Below are 17,432 nucleotides of genomic sequence, written 5' to 3' on the forward strand. Positions count from 1 at the left end.
TAACACGGTGAAACCCCGTCTCTACTAAAAAATACAAAAAAAAAAACTAGCCGGGCGAAGTAGCGGGCGCCTGTAGTCCCAGCTACTCGGGAGGCTGAGGCAGGAGAATGGCGTGAACCCAGGAGGTGGAGCTTGCAGTGAGCCGAGATCCGGCCACTGCCTGGGCGACAGAGCGAGACTCCGTCTCAAAAAAAAAAAAAAAAGCAAAGTGCAATTGAGAGATCAAGTGCCCCGCTCAGCCTTTGGCTCGGGGTTTTTATACACTGGCTTGGTTCTGGGGTTCCTTCCTTGGGCGGGCTGTTACGTCACCCCTACGTGCGCAGTGACCTGCCAACCCGTGGGAGGGGCCGCACGCGCAGTGTGTTTACTAAGGTTGTGCGCATGCTCACTTGGGGCGATTTTCCCTTACTGGTCTGTCGCACCAAGAGAAAGATCATATACAAGTCAGACTCCTCCATTTGCCCTTCTGCTCATGGTTAAGACCTTACCAGGGAATTGTGGTTTGCTGGCTCCACATGACGTCAACTATCTGTTAGGGAACTCCTCTCCCTCTCGGCGCCATTCGTGGCCACTTATGTCAAAGGGACAGTTTTATGATTGCCTGTCCATCATTTGATGCACTGCCATTTCTGGGGACCCTCTCCTGCACAAGAACACAATAAACATCCTTGTTAAAAGAGTCCCTATTTCACTGCAATAAGACTGAGTGGTGGCCAGAGTGGTAGCAGCTGTTGCTTTTGTGGAATTGGATGGACAGCCTGGTAGGAGAAAGGCCCAGGGGTTCTGACCAGCACTGGGGTCATGCTGCTCCCTGAGGCCTCTGCTGGGTCCTGGGCCATCAGCAGGGACCTTAGCCAGGAGTGGGAACCTGCAGGGGTGGAGGCTGGGCCTGGGCCACTTGGCAGCTCTAAGGTTGCTGCTGTGGGAAATTCCCAACCCTGCAAATGACCCCCAGCCAGGGACATCCTTAAACTGCGGCCAGAGGAAGAGTGACATCTATGTCCCCATAAGATTCTTATGCTCCAGAATGTCCTCCCCCACTCTCCTCCGCTCCTGGGCAGGCTGAGGTCCAGGAAGCAAAAGCCCCTAGGCACACTGGGGATGCACCTGTGAGCCCTTCCCTGCTCCAAAGCCTCCCAAAGGCTGGCTCCTCACCCTGAGGCCTCTGCTCAGCTTGTTGCCTCCCAAGAGAAGCCTGCCCTGACCAGCGTTTTGGAATGGCATCCCGCAGACCTGGACTTAAATTCCTGCTGGGTGACTGCGGCCTACATCACTTCACCCTGCTAAACCTCAGTTTCTTCATCTCAAGACAAGACTAAAATATGCACCTGGGGTTGCTGATGCAGGGATGAGAGGAGACGTGCAGCTTAACCAGCACAGCACCTGCACATAGTAGGTGCTCAATAAATATCAGTTTCTTTTCAATTCCTGCCAGGTGCTGCAAGGATCTCAGGAAATGGAAGACTCAGCCCTGCCTGCAAGGAGCCACCAGACTGGTGGGGTGGGGGCTGGGGGGAGGGACAGAAGAGGACCCCAATAAACCTCAGCCCCAGTGACGGGAGCAACGCGGTACAGAGGAACAGAGAGGCCTGGACTGTGGGGTTCCCTGGGCTTAATGTGGGATGTCCTGATCTTAACCTCAGTGCCTGCCTGTGCTGTTTGTGACCTGTTGGGACTCACCCTGTTAATCCCAGCACATTCGATTGGTTGAGGCCATCATGAAGACCTGCCCAATTTCAAGGGAAGGGGACAGAAACACTATCTTTTGATGGAAGGAGTATCAAATAATTCGTGGGCATATTTTTAAAGGACCACAATTACCAAAAAGCAGAGTGGTTAATGCTGTGGTGGGGAAAGTGCGAAGGGTTCTGGGACCTCAGGGGAGACCCTTTCTAGAATCCAGAAAAGCATGGGAGTGGTCAGGGAAGGCTCCCTGGGGGTGAGGGCAGAGCAGAACTCCCAAATGTAAGCAGGGCTGGGGCAAAACTCTAAAAATTAAGCGCAGTCCGTACTATAAATTTTGTTTTCCAGAATGAAATTTTACTATCTTTACTTACGACAAATATATGCCAGGGACCATACCCCCAAGAAAATAAAAATTTTAGAGGCTGGGCATGGTGGCCCAAGTCTATAATCCCAGTATTTTGGAAGGCCAAGCAGGAGGCTCACTTGAGCTCAGGAGTTCGACACCAGCCTGGGCAACATAGCAAGACCTCGTCTCTACTAAAATACAAAAAATTAGCTGGACATGGTGGCTCACGCCTGTAGTGCCAGCTACTCAGGGGGCTGTGGTGGGAGGATCACTTGAGCCCAGGAAGTTGAGGTTGCAGCGAGCGATGATCATGCCACTGCACTTCCGCCTGAGCAACAGAGTAGACTTTGTCTCAAAAAATGAAAAAAGAAAAAAATATTTACATATCAACAAGCAAAACCTTTTTTTTTAACACTTATAATTCTACCCCCTAACCAGAGACAAGGCCTCATGACTCCTTTCTAAATATTTTCCAGATTGTTGAATATGGAAGCCTATTTTGAACCCCCCAAAATAGAACCTTACTCTATGGTGCCATTGGAAACGGATGCCTCATGAGACCCCTTTCCTTGCCAAGAAATACCTTTATTTCTGCAGCCTCACTTTAAAGTGTGTGTCATAATTCATTTAACCAATGACCTTCTGTTGGATACATGAGGTTGGGTCTCACTTCTCCTGTTTCACACAGCATAGCAATGGTATCTTAGAGCAGTGATTTACTGGCACACTGACGCAATTATGTGCTTAGGGGCAAGTCCTTGAAATTGAATTCCTGGGTCACAGGGCATGTAGCTGTTTAAACATTTGCCAATTGCCTTCCAGAAAATTTTATCACCAGCAAGGTTTGAGAGAGGCTGTTTTCCCATGGGGGAAAACATTTATTTTTTAAATAAACAGAGCCGGTATATTTAAAAAAAAAAGAGAGAGAGAGAGAGAGTTTGGATGGCGCCAGACATGGCTTCACTCTCAACCCTGCTGTCTGCTGGATGTAAGATCTTAGGGGGACTATGTGGCTTCTTTGAGCCTCAGTTTCCTCATCTGGAAAACCAAGATTTCCTAGCTGAGCTCTTAAGAGACTGATAGAGATGAGGCAAGACGAATGGTGATGAATGTGGATCTTTCTGTGGGGAGGGTGGACAGGGATGATCATAGAAGCCAGGCTTCCTCATCCTCTGATCTGGGCAGTGAAAACTGGCTTCTAAGTATGACCTTATGACTTCAGTGATGTCGCAAGCAGGTTCCAGTCCCTGTGCCTCCCCTTCCCGCTTCCAGGAGCCCACCCACCCTCAGGAACTGCCCCCAGCCATCAGACCTTGGCCACTTAAGGGACCTGGGCCCAGACCACAGCTGGGACAGTCCCAGCCCACTGCACTGGGAATCTAGGATGGGGGCCTTGGCCGGGGCCCTGCCGTCCATACTGCTGGCATTGCTGCTCACGTCCACCCCAGAGGCTCTGGGTGCCAACCCCGGCCTGGTCGCCAGGACCACCGACAAGGGACTGGAGTATGGTAAGAAGCCACGTCTGCTGGCTGGACTTGGCAAACCCAGGCCCCAGGCTGCTCTGCGTACAGTGGGGACAGGGAGTGGGGACACAGACCAGACCCTCTCCCTGGGGCAGTGCCACCTTCTGGGTCAGGCAGCTCTGGCTCCGATTCTGGCCTCACCGCTCACCAGCTGAGTGCCCTGGGCACGTTATTTGTGGTATTTGTCCACCACCAGCCAACAACACAGCTTTGCGTGCAAGTGGTTGATTTGGGAAATGATCCCAGGAAACACTGTAGGGAATTGGTACTAAGATGAGGAAGGGAGGGCAGCCAGGAGAGAGTGTGCGATTAAACCAGCCACCACCTCTGACGGTGGGAACCACCCAGCTGGGAAAATTCTGCATAAAGTTTGGAAACACATGCCTCTGAACTAGAAGTCAGAATTGTGGTCACCTCTAGAAGCAGGCAGAGACCCTGAAGGGCATGAGGGAGGGGAGCCTGCCGGGGTACTAGAAGGTGCCATATCTTGATCCAGGTGGTGATCACAGGGCTGTATAAACATTAAAAGCCAGGCATGGTGGCTCACACCTGTAATCCCAGCACTTTGGGAGGCCGAGGCGGGCAGATCACAAGGTCAGGAGATCAAGACCATCCTGACTAATACAGTGAAACTCCATCTCTATTAAAAATAAAAATAAAAATAAATTAGCCAGGTGTGGTGGCGGGCACCTGTAGTCCCAGCTACTCGAGAGGCTGAGGCAGGAGAATGGCGTGAACCCAGGAGGTGGAGCTTGCAGTGAGCTGAGATTGCGCCACTGCACTCCAGCCTGGGTGACAGAGCAAGACTCCGTCTCAAAAAAAATAAAAATAAAAAAATAAACATTAAAAATTATTTAGCGATACCTTTAAAATTTGTGCCCGTTAGGTACTTTATGTATATTATTCCTCAGTTTTAAAGAATGGGCAGGCCAGGCGCAGTGGCTCACACCTATAATCCCAACACTTTGGGAGGCCGAGGTGGGTGAATAGCTTGAGGCCAGGAGTTCAAGGCAAGCCTGGCCAACATGGTGAAACCTCGCCTCTACTAAAAATACAAAAATTAGCCAGTCATGGTGACGGGCACCTGTAATCCCAGCTACTTGGGAGGCTGAGGCAGGAGAATCGCTTGAACCTGGGAGGCAGAGGTTGTGGTGAGCCGAGATCATGCCACTGCGTTGCAGCCTGGGCAACAGAGGGAGACTGTCTCAAAAAAATAAATAAATAAAAATAAAACAAAGAATGAGCAAAAGTAGGAATATTTCCTTTAAAATGTTGAAACAAAGCCTCCAGACTATCCAGGTGGCAAGGGAACTGGGATATTTATACACCACAGTGATTAATTGAGGGTTTCTGGGCCGGGGGTTTGTCAGCGCCCCAGCACTTCTGTTGCATGTACCTGCTTTCTGCAGTTCCAGGACAAAGAGCCTCAGGACATACAGGCTCAGGGAGGCAGACACTGGCAGCTGGGAGTCAACTGTCACTTACTGGAAAGACTCAAGGATATGGACAGGCACTGACCACCTGTCTTCTCACATTCCTAGAGCCTGAATTGCCTTACCTATTAAATGAGATAACAACATTCCCTTAAGTAGGGTTGTTGGGAGCCCAGAGTGGCTCGAGGCAGGGAGAGGGAAATCAGGGAAGGATTCCAGGATAAAGTAAAATGGAAAAGACAGTGGGAATTACCCAGGGACAAGGGGTAGTGTTCCAGGTGGAGGGACCCCAACATGGGCGTTTGCTAGAGGGAGAAGAGCAAATTGGAAAGAGGTGAAAGGGGAGGCCGCTGGTCATCTGCGTACCCATGCCTGCCTTGGGGGCAGAAACCTGGGTCCCTCAGATCTCAGAACAGTGGGACCTGGTAACTGCTACTTGCATTGAAACCATAAATCAGGAGAGTTTGTCTTTTGTTCCTTTGCACTGTGCACACACAGCATGTTTATGTAACCTGTCCTCTGAGGTTGGGCATTTTAGTCCTTTCCTTTTTTATTTTTATTTATTTATTTATTTATTTTTATTTTTATTTTTTTGAAACGGGATCTCACTCTGTCACCAGGCTGGAATGCAATGGCACAATCTCAGCTCACTGCAACCTCCAACTCCCTGGTTCAAATGATTATCTTGTCTCAGCCTCCCGAGTAGCTGGAATTACAGGCACGAGCCACCACACCCAGCAAATTTTTGTATTTTTAATAGAGACAGGGTTTCACCATGTGGGCCAGGATGGTCTCGATGATCTGCCTGCCTCAGCCTCTCAAAGTCCTGGGATTACAGGCGTGAGCCACTGCACCCGGCCCCTTTCCATATTTTTAATAATATAAACCCTGTTTGCTGTTCCAGGCATTTACTGAGTGCCTGCTGTATGCCAGGCACAAGTTAGGAATGCTTGTTATCCTCCCAGCCCTCTTCTTGCTTTGCAGTTTCTATGCCAACCCAATGAGGAAAGTTTTGTTTTGTTTTGTTTTGTTTTTTGTTTTGTTTGAGACGAAGTCTCACTCTGTCACCCAGGCTGGAGTGCAGTGGTGCGATCTCGGCTCACTGCAATTTCTGCCTTCTGGGTTCAAGCGATTCTCCTGCCCCAGCCTCCCGAGTAGCTGGGACTACAGGCGTGTGCGACCACACCAGGCTAATTTTTGTATTTTTTAGTAGAGATGGAGTTTCACCATATCGGCCGGGCTGGTCTCGAACTCCTGACCTCAGGTGATCCCCCCGCCTCAGCCTCCCAAAGTGCTGGGATTACAGGCGTGAGCCACCACGCCCAGCAAATGTATTGTTGTCATTGCTCTTTGACAGATGAACAAAGTGAAGGTTGTTTGGGGACTTTGTCAAAGTCACCCAGCTAGAAAGATGCCCCCTTTCTCTAGCCCCCAAATCCTTCCAATTTCTTCTACAAGGCCAGATGCCATGGAGGACAAGGAGGAGGACCACCTGTCCAAGCGCACCGCACTTTTGCCCTCAGGGAGTTGTTGGCAAAGGCATTCCATTTCCTTGTCAGTAAAATGGGTATGAACCTAACAATGCCACAGAAATGCAGGGACGCCTCTGAATGTCCCTCACGCTACCTGGCACGCAGAGGGGCTCATATCCTGTCAGTGTACTTAATGCTAATAACGATGTTGACCTCTCTCTTCAGGGCAGGTGGGAGCCACCGTAGGGTTTAGAGCAGGGGAGGAGGCAGGCAGATCAAGCTGACTCCCAGCTATTTCCTGTCCACAGCGGCCCAGGAGGGGCTATTGGCTCTGCAGAGTGAGCTGCTCAGGATCACGCTGCCTGACTTCACCGGGGACGTCAGGATCCCCCACGCCGGCCGTGGGAGCTATGAGTTCCGCAGGTGGGGCTCTCCCTTCTGCTGGGGCTCTGAGGTGGCTGGAGCTGGCTGTGAGGGCGAATTGGAGAGTGAGGAAGAGAGAGCCTCAGGATTGGGCTGTGGAGGGACCTCTTTGGGGCAGACAGTGGGATAGTTCCCTGAAGAGTTCAGAAGGAAATTCTGGGAAGGAATTGAGCTCCTCCACTCATTCATGCAGCAAATATTAAGGAAGACCTTAATATCTGGCTGTGTGACCTGAGCCTCGGTTTCCTTACCTGTAAAATGGGGTTTATCTGCTTCCTCCTTCAGAGTGCTAATCCAAGATCCAATCTGGCCACTGGATATAGTTAGGAAGAGAAGATAGACCTTACACTTTAAATCTAGTAGCCCAATGGTTAGAGCTGAAGTTTGTACTTGGGGGAGTCAGGGAAGGCTTCCCAGAGAAGATGGCATTTGGGCCAAGACTTCAAAAGATCACTAGACTTGAGCAGCTGATACTTTAAAATGGCGTCAACTGCTTTTCGAGGGCTGGGCAGTGAAGAAAGTACAATCAGGCCCGTAGCACATTGTACCCCTCCCCGCTCACTGCTATTGAGTGTTTCCTTCATTCCTGCCTTCTTTTATTCAGTCCATCAGCAAACATCTATTGAGCACCTACTATGTGCCAGGCAAATAAAACAGAACTTGACCATTCTTTTCTCACTGTTGGCAACCTTGCTGACCCTTTTGGGTCTTCTCTTAAGGCTGCCACCATATTCCCTGAATCTGTTTCCCGCCTAGCTGGATGTATTGGGAGAGGGGAGGGTTAGCAGGAGCTGCGAACCCAAAGAGATATGTCTACGGACCTCCTGAGGATGCCACCTGGGGTCATTAGATTCATGGTTTCTGATGCTGACTGCAAAACTGCAGGTGATTGCATCCCTTCCTCGAGGTTCTATTTCCCCTTCTGTGGAAAGGAAACAAGAACAGTCCTGACCCCCTCAGTGTGGCCCAGTTGGCATGAAGAATGTAATGTGCTTAGCATGGACACATGGTCGGTGCCTGGGACACACCTGGTGCTCACCTGGAGCAGATCCTGCTGGTCTAGTCCCCACTGTGGAGAGGGGAGGCCTGCAAAGATGGGAGCAAGGTCCCTGGTGAGGCTGGGTCCAGGCCCAGGGCTGACAACTCCTTCCGTGTCTCTCCCTTCAGCCTGAATATCCACAGCTGTGAGCTGCGTCACTCTGCACTGAGGCCTGTCCCCAGCCAGGGCCTGAGTCTCAGCATCTCCGACTCCTTCATCCGGGTCCAGGGCAGGTGGAAGGTGCGCAAGTCATTCTTGTAAGTTGGCCCTGCTCCCAGGCCCTGGAGCTCTTGGCCTTGGCCTTCGCCCCATCCTTCTTAGGTCCAAGGTGTTCCTAGCTCATCAGAAAGGCCACGTGGTGGACAGATGGAGTCCAAGCCCAGAGGTGGCCTGGGGATTGAGTCCTGGCTCTTGGATATGAGTGTCTTTCCCTCTCTGAGTCTCTACTTCCTCATCTCCCAAGGGGGACGGGCCTGCTTCCTTGATGGAGTCACAGGAGGGCTAAGTGCGATAATATCATGTCTCCTTGGTTTGCTTCCCACAGAAGCAGACCTTAGGGCAAGAATTCCAGTGCAATACTTTATCCTGGAAGTGATCTGAGGAAATCCACAGGGGAAGTGAGGAAGGGAAGGGAAGGAAGTCAACCTGGTGGGCAAGTGAAGCTCTGTCTAGCTGGGGGGCGGGGACAGCGGAGAACACGCCTCTGAGTTACTCCAGCCCCACCCTGTCACCCCTTCCTCCTGTTTGTCATTGGCCAAAGGCTGCTTCCAGGGGCTCTGGCTCTCAGGCACTTTGAACAGATCTCTGACCTCAGAGGCACTTGGATGGAAGGGTATTCGTGTGCTAGGGCTGCCATAACACACATAGACCGGGTGGCTTAAGCCGAAATGTGTTTTCTCACAGTTCTGGAGGCCTGGGGGCCAAGGTCAAGGTTTTGGCAGGCCTGGTTTCTTCTGAGGCCACTCTCCTTGGCTTGCAGATGGTTGCCCTTTGGCAATTGTCCTCACGTGGTCTTCCCTTTGTGCTTAAGAAATCCCATTTCTGAGGCCATGCACATTGGCTCACCCGTGTAATCCCAGCACTTTGGAAGGCTAAGGTGGGAAGATCACTTGAGGTCAGGAGTTCGAGACCAGCCTGGCCAACATGGCGAAACTCAGTCTCTACTAAAAATAAAAAATAAATTAAAATTTTAAAAACTAGCCAGGTGTGGTGGCAGGTACCTGTAATCCCAATTCAATTACTCAGGAGGCTGAGACAGAAGAATCCTTTGAACCCTGGAGGCAGAGGTTGCAGTGAGCTGAGATCACACCACTGCACTCCAGCCTGGGGGACAGAGCTAGACTTCATCTCTTAAAAAACAAAAAAAGAAAAAAAGAGAAAAGAAACCTCATTTCTCTCTGTATGTCCTAATCTCTTTTTTTTTGAGACGGAATCTCGCTCTGTCGCCCAGGCTGGAGTGCAGTGGCTGGATCTCAGCTCACTGCAAGCTCCGCCTCCCGGGTTTACGCCATTCTCCTGCCTCAGCCTTCCAAGTAGCTGGGACTACAGGCGCCCACCACCTCGCCCGGCTAGTTTTTTGTATTTTTTTTTAGTAGAGACGGGGTTTCACCGTGTTAGCCAGGATGGTCTCGATCTCCTGACCTCGTGATCCACCCGTCTCGGCCTCCCAAAGTGCTGGGATTACAGGCTTGAGCCACCGTGCCCGGCCCTAATCTCTTTTTATAAAGACACTAGGCAGATTGGATTAGGGCCCACCCTAATGGGCTCATTTAAATGTAATCACCTCTTCAAGGGGCCTATCTGCAAATACTGTGACATTCTCAGGTACTGGGGATCAGAGCTTCAACATTTGAATTTGGGAGGCAGGTGGTGACACAGAGCAGCCCATAACAGAAGGAGCAGCCCAAATATGGGTGACATGGCCATATTCATACTTCAGATCTGCACTGCCCAAAATAGTAGCCACCTGCCATGCCTTTACTGAGTACTTGAAAAGTGCCTGGTACAGGTTGAGATCTACTCTAAGTATGCAACACTGGATTTGAAGATTTAGTATTTAAAAAAACAAAACAACAAAAACAACAACAACAAAAACACTGGCCGAGCGTGGTGGCTCATGCCTGTAATCCCAGGACTTTGGGAGGCTGAGGCAGGTGGATCATTGGAGGTCAGGAGTTCGAGACCACACTGGTCAACATGGTGAAACCCCATCTCTACTAAAAATACAAAAATTAGCTGGACATAGCTGTGCACACCTGTAATCTCAGCTACTTGGGAGGATGAGGCAGGAGAATCGCTTTAGCCTGGGAGGCGGAGGTTGTGGTGAGCCAAGATCGCGCCACTGCACTCCAGTCTGGGCAAGAGAATGAGACCCTGTCTCAAAATAAATAAATAAATAAATAAATCTCATTAATAATGTTTATACTGATTACATGTTGAAATGATACCATGTATTACTAAAACCAATCTCAGCTCTTTCTTTTTATCTTTTTAATGTATCTTCTGGAAAATTTAAAATTACATGTGTGGCTCACATTCTATTGCTTTAGAAAGATGCCCGGTTTATATGTCACCTACACACGCACATTCTCTCTAGTTCCATGAAAGGAACCGGCCACACTCTCCTACCCTGTCTTTTGTCAGTGAAATATCTTAAATATCTCTTTATATGGGCATATGATGATCTACCTCATTTTTTTTTCACTTTTTTGAATGTGCTTTTAAAAATTGATATGAAATTCACAGAACATAAAATTGATTATTTGAAAGTATACCTTCAGTGGCATTTATTACATTCACAATATTGTGCAACATCCACCCTTATCTAACTCCAAAACATTTTCATCATCCCAAGAGAAAACTCCTTACCCATTAAACAATCATTCCCCATTTCCCTTCCCCCAGCTCCAGACAACCACCATTGGGGTTGGAGACCCCTGAAATAGACCACATTTTGACCCATTGTTTTCAAAGTCTGCATAACATGGGTGCCTACAACTTATTCAACCTGTCGCTGCTGGTGGACATGTCGGTTGCTTCCTTTTTTTTTTTTTCTACTGCCCATGATGCTTCAGTGAGCTGTCCCACACCTCACATATATCTTGGCAGGAAGAGCCAGAGGATAAAGGCTTAGAAGTTAAATCACTGGGCCAAAGAGTATGTGTGTTAGAACGAGGAGCGATCTCACTGATTTGTGTTTCAGAAAGCTTGAGCCAATGTGCTCTCCCAGCCACAGTGTCTGGGACTTCTGTTTACTCGTACATTCAATAGCATTGGGTATTAAAACTTCAAAAGTTGTTTTGAATCTGATAGGTGAGAACTGGTGTCATTGCTATTTTCATTTTTAATGACTTTTATATGCTTATTTTACACTGCATTTCCTGTTCATATCTTTTTTTTCCTTTTGAGTTGTTTTTCCTTTCCTTGTTAATTTGTATTGGCTTGCTCTTTGTATATTAAGGAAATTAGCTCATATATTGAGGAAATTGGCTCTTTGGATGTCTCATACTGCAATTTTGTTTTTTACTTTACATATGGCATTTTTTTGGTCCACTGAAGTTTTAGTTTTCTATGCCGACAAGTTTATTAAGGATTTCCTTTATGGCTTATGAGTCTTGGATCTTGCCTAGAAAGGCCTTCGTCCAGCCCTGACTGTAAATACTGGATCCGGGTTTTCTTCTAGATCTTTTATGGCTGTATTTGTTATTCTTAAATCTCTGCTCAGTTCCATCTATTTGGAGGTAAGAACTGAGACTTCTATTTTCCCCACAAATGGTGGCAGACCCTGGTCTAGGAACCAATCGTGGCTTCTCTTATCTCCTCCAGGAAACTACAAGGCTCCTTTGATGTGAGTGTCAAGGGCATCAGCATTTCAGTCAACCTTCTGTTGGGCAGCGAGTCCTCAGGGAGGCCCACAGTTACTGCCTCCAGCTGCAGCAGCGACATCGATGACGTGGAGGTGGACATGTCGGGAGACTTGGGGTAGGTCTCCATTGGGGCACTGCCAGCTGGACTCCTGGTTGCAGCTCCTGGCCAATCCGGTGCTCAGCCTGGCCTCTGATAATTGTAATGATCCAGGTGGCTTGCACAGGCACTTGAAGATCATTCTCTGGGGAACGATGTTGAGATGAACAGACTCAAGCCAGGAATATTGGTGCATCATTGTCATTAAAAAAATAAACTTCCATTTATTTGGAAGTTTATTTATTTGGAAGTTTATTTCCAATCTGGCTATTGGAGGAACACAGAAACTTTGGTTAAAGGAGAGTTTGCAAAAAATATACAAGTCCTTGGATGAGTCATTTCATCTCTTCTAGTCTCCGTTTCCTTGATTAGAAAAGCGTGACCAGGTGTGGTGGCTCACGCCTGTAATCCTAGCAATTTGAGAGGCCAAGGCAGAAAATCACTTGAGCTCAGGAATTCAAGACCAGCCTGGGCAACATGGTAACACCTGTCTCCACAAAAAATACAAACATTAGCCAGACGTGATGGCACATGCCTGTAGTCTCAGCTACTTCAGGGGCTGAGTTGGGAGGATGGCTTGAGGCCAGGCGACAGAGGTCACAGTGAGCTGAGATTGTGCCACTGCACTCCAGCCTGGGTGACAGAGTGAGATCCTGTCCCTCGCCCCCTCCCAAAAAAGAAGAGAAAAATGTGGATTCTCAAGCCGCTTCCCCAAATCTACTGAATGTGATCATGCGATGATTGGGGTGCCACAGGCGCTGGGAAGCCAGACACACCGAATCAGGCTGGATGTACTGGGACACAGCAGGGCACCAGGAGGGGGTGGAGAGGGCTTCCTTTGTGGACTGGCCTGGCCAGAGACCCGGGCCCAGCTTTCCCAGGAACCCAGCCGTCCCCAAGTTCAGTGGCAGGCTGTGCTTCTCTCCGCAGGTGGCTGTTGAATCTCTTCCACAATCAGATCGAATCCAAGTTCCAGAAAGTACTGAAGAGCAGGGTAAGAAGGTCCAAGCTTCTGGCCTCCCCCGAGCTTGGCGAGGGCTGAATGGAAGACCTCACTGACCGCTGGCCCTGGACCAGGCCATGGGGGCTGGTTTGGATGTACTTGGGCCCAAGGCTGAGGGAGGACAAATCATTTGCCCAGGTCATGGAGCTGTTGTGGGGCACGCTGGGGGCAAAGCTCCAAGTCCATTCAGTCAGGGCAGAAAATGGTCAACTTCTTGGCCAAGAGTTAAACAGCAGGGGCTAAGCAGAGACTCCAGCCCCTCTCTCTGCTCAGCCTTGCTCAGTGTCCCACACTGCCCTGCATTCCACCAAGGTCCCAAAGGAAACCATTCCTCAGGTGCCTGCAGGAGACCAGGCAGGAAAGCTCAGCGAGGGCGTGGGCCAGGTGGGAACTGGGCAAGCTCGTGGGCACCAGCCCTGGATGGGGAGGCAGCAACACTGTCAGACTGGCCTGTTAAAAAAGAATATGTGAAATCTTCGGAGTTTGTCATCTTTAACTAAATCAAAAAGATGTTGTGTTAACTTTCAGTTCCTCTAAACACTCATTCATCCCAAAATCCCATTTCTGAGATACTAGCCAAAGGGTATCTGTAGCAATGACTGTGGGAAAGGAGAAAGTGATGAAGGAAGAAAGGGAAGAATACACACAAACACACACACACCCCACACTCCCCACACACTCCCCCTTCCACCCACCACACACCACACACCACACCCCACACCACACACCCCCACCCCCACACACACACCCCCACACACCCTACACACTCCCCCTTCCACCACACACACACCATACACACACTGTACATACACACACACCCCACACCCCCCACACACACCCCCACACACCATCCACACACACCACACACATCCTACACACACACCCCACACAACACCCCCATACACACACCATATACACACCCTACACATATACCCCACACACCACACCCCCACACACACCCCTCATACACCACACACCCCTACACACTACCCCCTGACACTCTCCCCCCACACACACTCATACATACCTCAGCACACACCCTCTACACACACTCCACATGTGTCACTCACACCCTCCACATACCCACACATACCCACACACACATCCCCACACTCACACCCCACACACACACCACCCTTCACATACCACAACCCCACACACGTCCCACACACCCCCACACACACACCCCACACACACCCTCCCACACACACTTAACACACCACATCCCCCTACACACATCTCCACACACACCACACACCCCACACACACATCCTCCCACACACACCTAAACACCACAACCCCTACACACATCCCCACACACACTGCACACACCACCCACACACACCCTACACATACACACCACACACACCAACCCCCCACACACACAACCCATACACTCCTGTATCCTCTTAACACATCATAATTCTTCACACACCACACCTCCCCCAACACACACCCCCACACACCCTCACACACGTACCACACCCCACACAAACACACACACCCCACATACCACACACACACCCTACACACACACCCCTGCACACACACCACACACACCCACACACCCCCCACACACACCACACACACAAACACACCCACACACACACACCCCCCACACGCACACACCACAGACACACCACACACACATGCACACACCCCACCTCTGTCTGTAGCGTTCCAACCTCTGGTTTGGCTTTGAGTGCCCCCTCGTGGTTGAAGCAGGAACCGCAGGCAAACCCTGCACTTTGGATGTGGCCAGTTGTGCTGTTTCTTTTCTGGTTCTGGGTCCCTGGGATTAAGTGACCTTAAGAAATATGCCAACCTACTCAGGCACCCTGTTGCCATATTGCTGTCCCTAACAATAGTAATGTAGTACAATTATAATTATCATAGTAATCACGTACCAGGATAATTATTGTTTTGATAAATGAATATAATTAATGCTGTACAGAATATATTATTGTATAACTATTCTGATTTATAACAAAAATGGCTGCTATTTCTTGAGGCTGTGGCCAGGGATAACGAGCTCAGCACTTCATGTGCACAGTCCCATTGGATTCTTCTTTTTTGAGACAAGAGTCTCACTCTGCTGCCCAGGCTGGAGTGCAGTGGCACGACCTTGGCTCACTGAAACCTCCACCTCCCGGGTTCAAGCAATTCTTCTGCCTCAGCCTCCCGAGTAGCTGGGACCACGGGCACGTGCCACCACACCCAGTTAGTTTGTTGTATTTTCAGTAGAGACAGGGCTTCACCATATTGGCCAGGCTGGTCTTGAACTCCTGACCTCGTGATCCACCCACCTCAGTGTCCCAAAGTGCTGGGATTTCAAGTGTGAGCCACCACACCCAACCAGTCCCATTGGATCTTAACCTCAACCTTGGAAGGAGGCGCCATTTTCCACATGGACAGAGGAGGCTGAGGAGTGGAGTAGCTTTCCCAGTGTCACTTTGCTGGTGAGAGGCTGAATCAGGAATGGAGCTTCCTAGGATGTGGAGCAGCTCATATCAAACACCTTCTGGGGCTGGGTATCTTGGGAAAGATGGAGATCTTACCTGACCCCTGATCCTTAGAGATCTGCAAATTCTCTTCCGGAAAAACTAAGAGCGTGGTGCAGGCCTTTCTAATTCCCCACTCGGGGTGGGATGTGGCACCTGGACCAGCAGGGCTAAGGAGAACAAGCGCTCACAAATGCTTGCTCTCTGGGTGATGTATACTCACTACCTCATTCCCCAGCTTCCCAAAATATTACCAGAAAGGGGTCCCGATCCGGAACCTCAAGAGAGGATTCTTGGATTTCGTGCAAGAAAGAATTTGGGGTGAGTTCATAAAGTGAAAGCAAGTTTATTAGAGAAGTAACAACAGAAAAGAATGGCTACTCCACAGGCAGAGCAGCCGCATGGCCACTCAGCTGCGTATACTTGTGGTTATTTCTTGAGTCTATGCTAAACAAGGAGTGGATTATTCATGAGTTTTCCTGGAAAGGGGCGAGGACTTCCCAGAACTGAGGGTTCCTTCCCCTTTTAGACCATCTAGGGTTGCCATGGCATTTGTAAACTGTCATGGCGCTGGTGGTCATGTCTTTTAGCATGCCAATGCATTTTAATTAACATATAATGAACGGTGAGGATGACCAGAGGGCATCTTGGTTTTGGTTGGTTTGGCCAGCTTCTTTACCGCCTCCTGTTTTATCAGCAGGGTCTTTATGACCTGTATCTTGTGATACCAGTCCTGCTGATCTCCTAGCTCATCCTGTGACTAAGAATGCCTGACCTGGGAACGCAGCCCAGCAGGTCTCAGTCTCATTTTGCCCCTGTTCAAGATGGAGTCACTCTAGTTTGAACACCACTGACAAAAACACCCTGGGAAGCACTTGGCTTTGCCATTGTATCTTGTGGGTAAGAACCAAAAAGCAGAGAGAGGTTCTGCAAAGGTCAAACAACCACTGGGGACTGGGCAGGATTTGAACCCAAGTTTACCTGGCTCTCCTGCTGCACCCCTAACCACTACCCCAGCTGCCTCCCCAGGAGGCCCTGCTGTGTGTCTGTGACTCAGGCATCCCATGCCTCCCCTGCCCAGTCCTTTGGGTCCCTAGAGACTGGGGCATCCAGGTTCCAGGCTTTTGGGATGGTCTAATGGGCTGTTGTCTGAAGGAAAGGCAAGAAAGGAGCGGTCTTCAGGGAGATGGGTGGAGTTTCTTGGTTCCCTTGCAATCAACCACGAACATTCCTCACCACACTTGACCTTGCTTTCTGGCAGTTCCTCGCTGCTAAACTCCTCTCCCAGAAAGTGGAGCAGTTGCAAAGAGAGGTTAAGATATAGCCTTTTGCCTTCCCAGCCCCCAGCATCGCCCTTCCATCAGCAACCCAGTGCCTGATGGATGGTGCCTGCTCACCCTTTAGCACAGAAGCCATCTGTGACCCCTGCACTAGGCCAGGGCCCTGCATGTCCCTCTCCTTCACTGTATATGTGGATTTGTTGAACAATAGGTGGTAGCTGGCTGACAACAAGAGCTGTTTAAAGTGAGGACTTTCTCATCGCACATAAAGAAAATATTGACGTATGAACCCAAATGTTTTAATGGTGGAGTTTCCGACAGCGTCTCCAATGCCCCCTCTTCAAGCTGTGTCAGTGAATGACCACAGATTTTCTTTGAAAATGGTCTCTTGATTGACATTGCCCTTGGTCTTTCCTGCATAAAACATTAACCTGCTACAAATTCCATCCCAGGTTTCTTTAACCACAATGAGAATTTAAAGATACTTGCAAAGCCGTCCCAGTGTAGAATCCTTCTTGATCTTTATGATTTTTTTTTCCTCCTAAGATTTTCTGTTGTCTGGTCCAAATTTAACCATGTTTTTAGAGGGTTTTTTTTTTAAAGCACCTCCACTTTCCAGAGGATTTATCTTAGGTTTTCATAGAAAGAACACTTTTAGCTGGGGCCAGGCATAGTGGCTCATGCCTGTAATCCCAGCACTTTGGGAGGCCGAGGGGGGTGGATCATTTGAGGTCAGGAGTTCCAGACCAGCTTGGCCAACAAG

The 17,432-nt window shown here is 49.5% G+C and overlaps 1 protein-coding gene across 1 annotated transcript in view; it reads left to right on the top strand.

The window, feature by feature from the left end:
- The first annotated feature begins 3,261 nt into the window (after positions 1–3,261).
- Positions 3,262–17,432, top strand: part of LBP (lipopolysaccharide binding protein) — a 31,389-nt gene continuing 17,218 nt past the window's right edge. Inside the window, exons 1-5 of the mRNA XM_003904753.4 lie at positions 3,262–3,540; positions 6,769–6,883; positions 8,051–8,179; positions 11,748–11,903; positions 12,816–12,879. Coding sequence (XP_003904802.1) covers positions 3,417–3,540; positions 6,769–6,883; positions 8,051–8,179; positions 11,748–11,903; positions 12,816–12,879 — 588 coding nt within the window. The 5' untranslated portion in view covers positions 3,262–3,416. The remainder of the gene's footprint in view (positions 3,541–6,768; positions 6,884–8,050; positions 8,180–11,747; positions 11,904–12,815; positions 12,880–17,432) is intronic.

This window comes from Papio anubis, chromosome 16 (genome assembly GCF_008728515.1).
Source record: "Papio anubis isolate 15944 chromosome 16, Panubis1.0, whole genome shotgun sequence".
Lineage (NCBI taxonomy): Eukaryota > Metazoa > Chordata > Mammalia > Primates > Cercopithecidae > Papio > Papio anubis.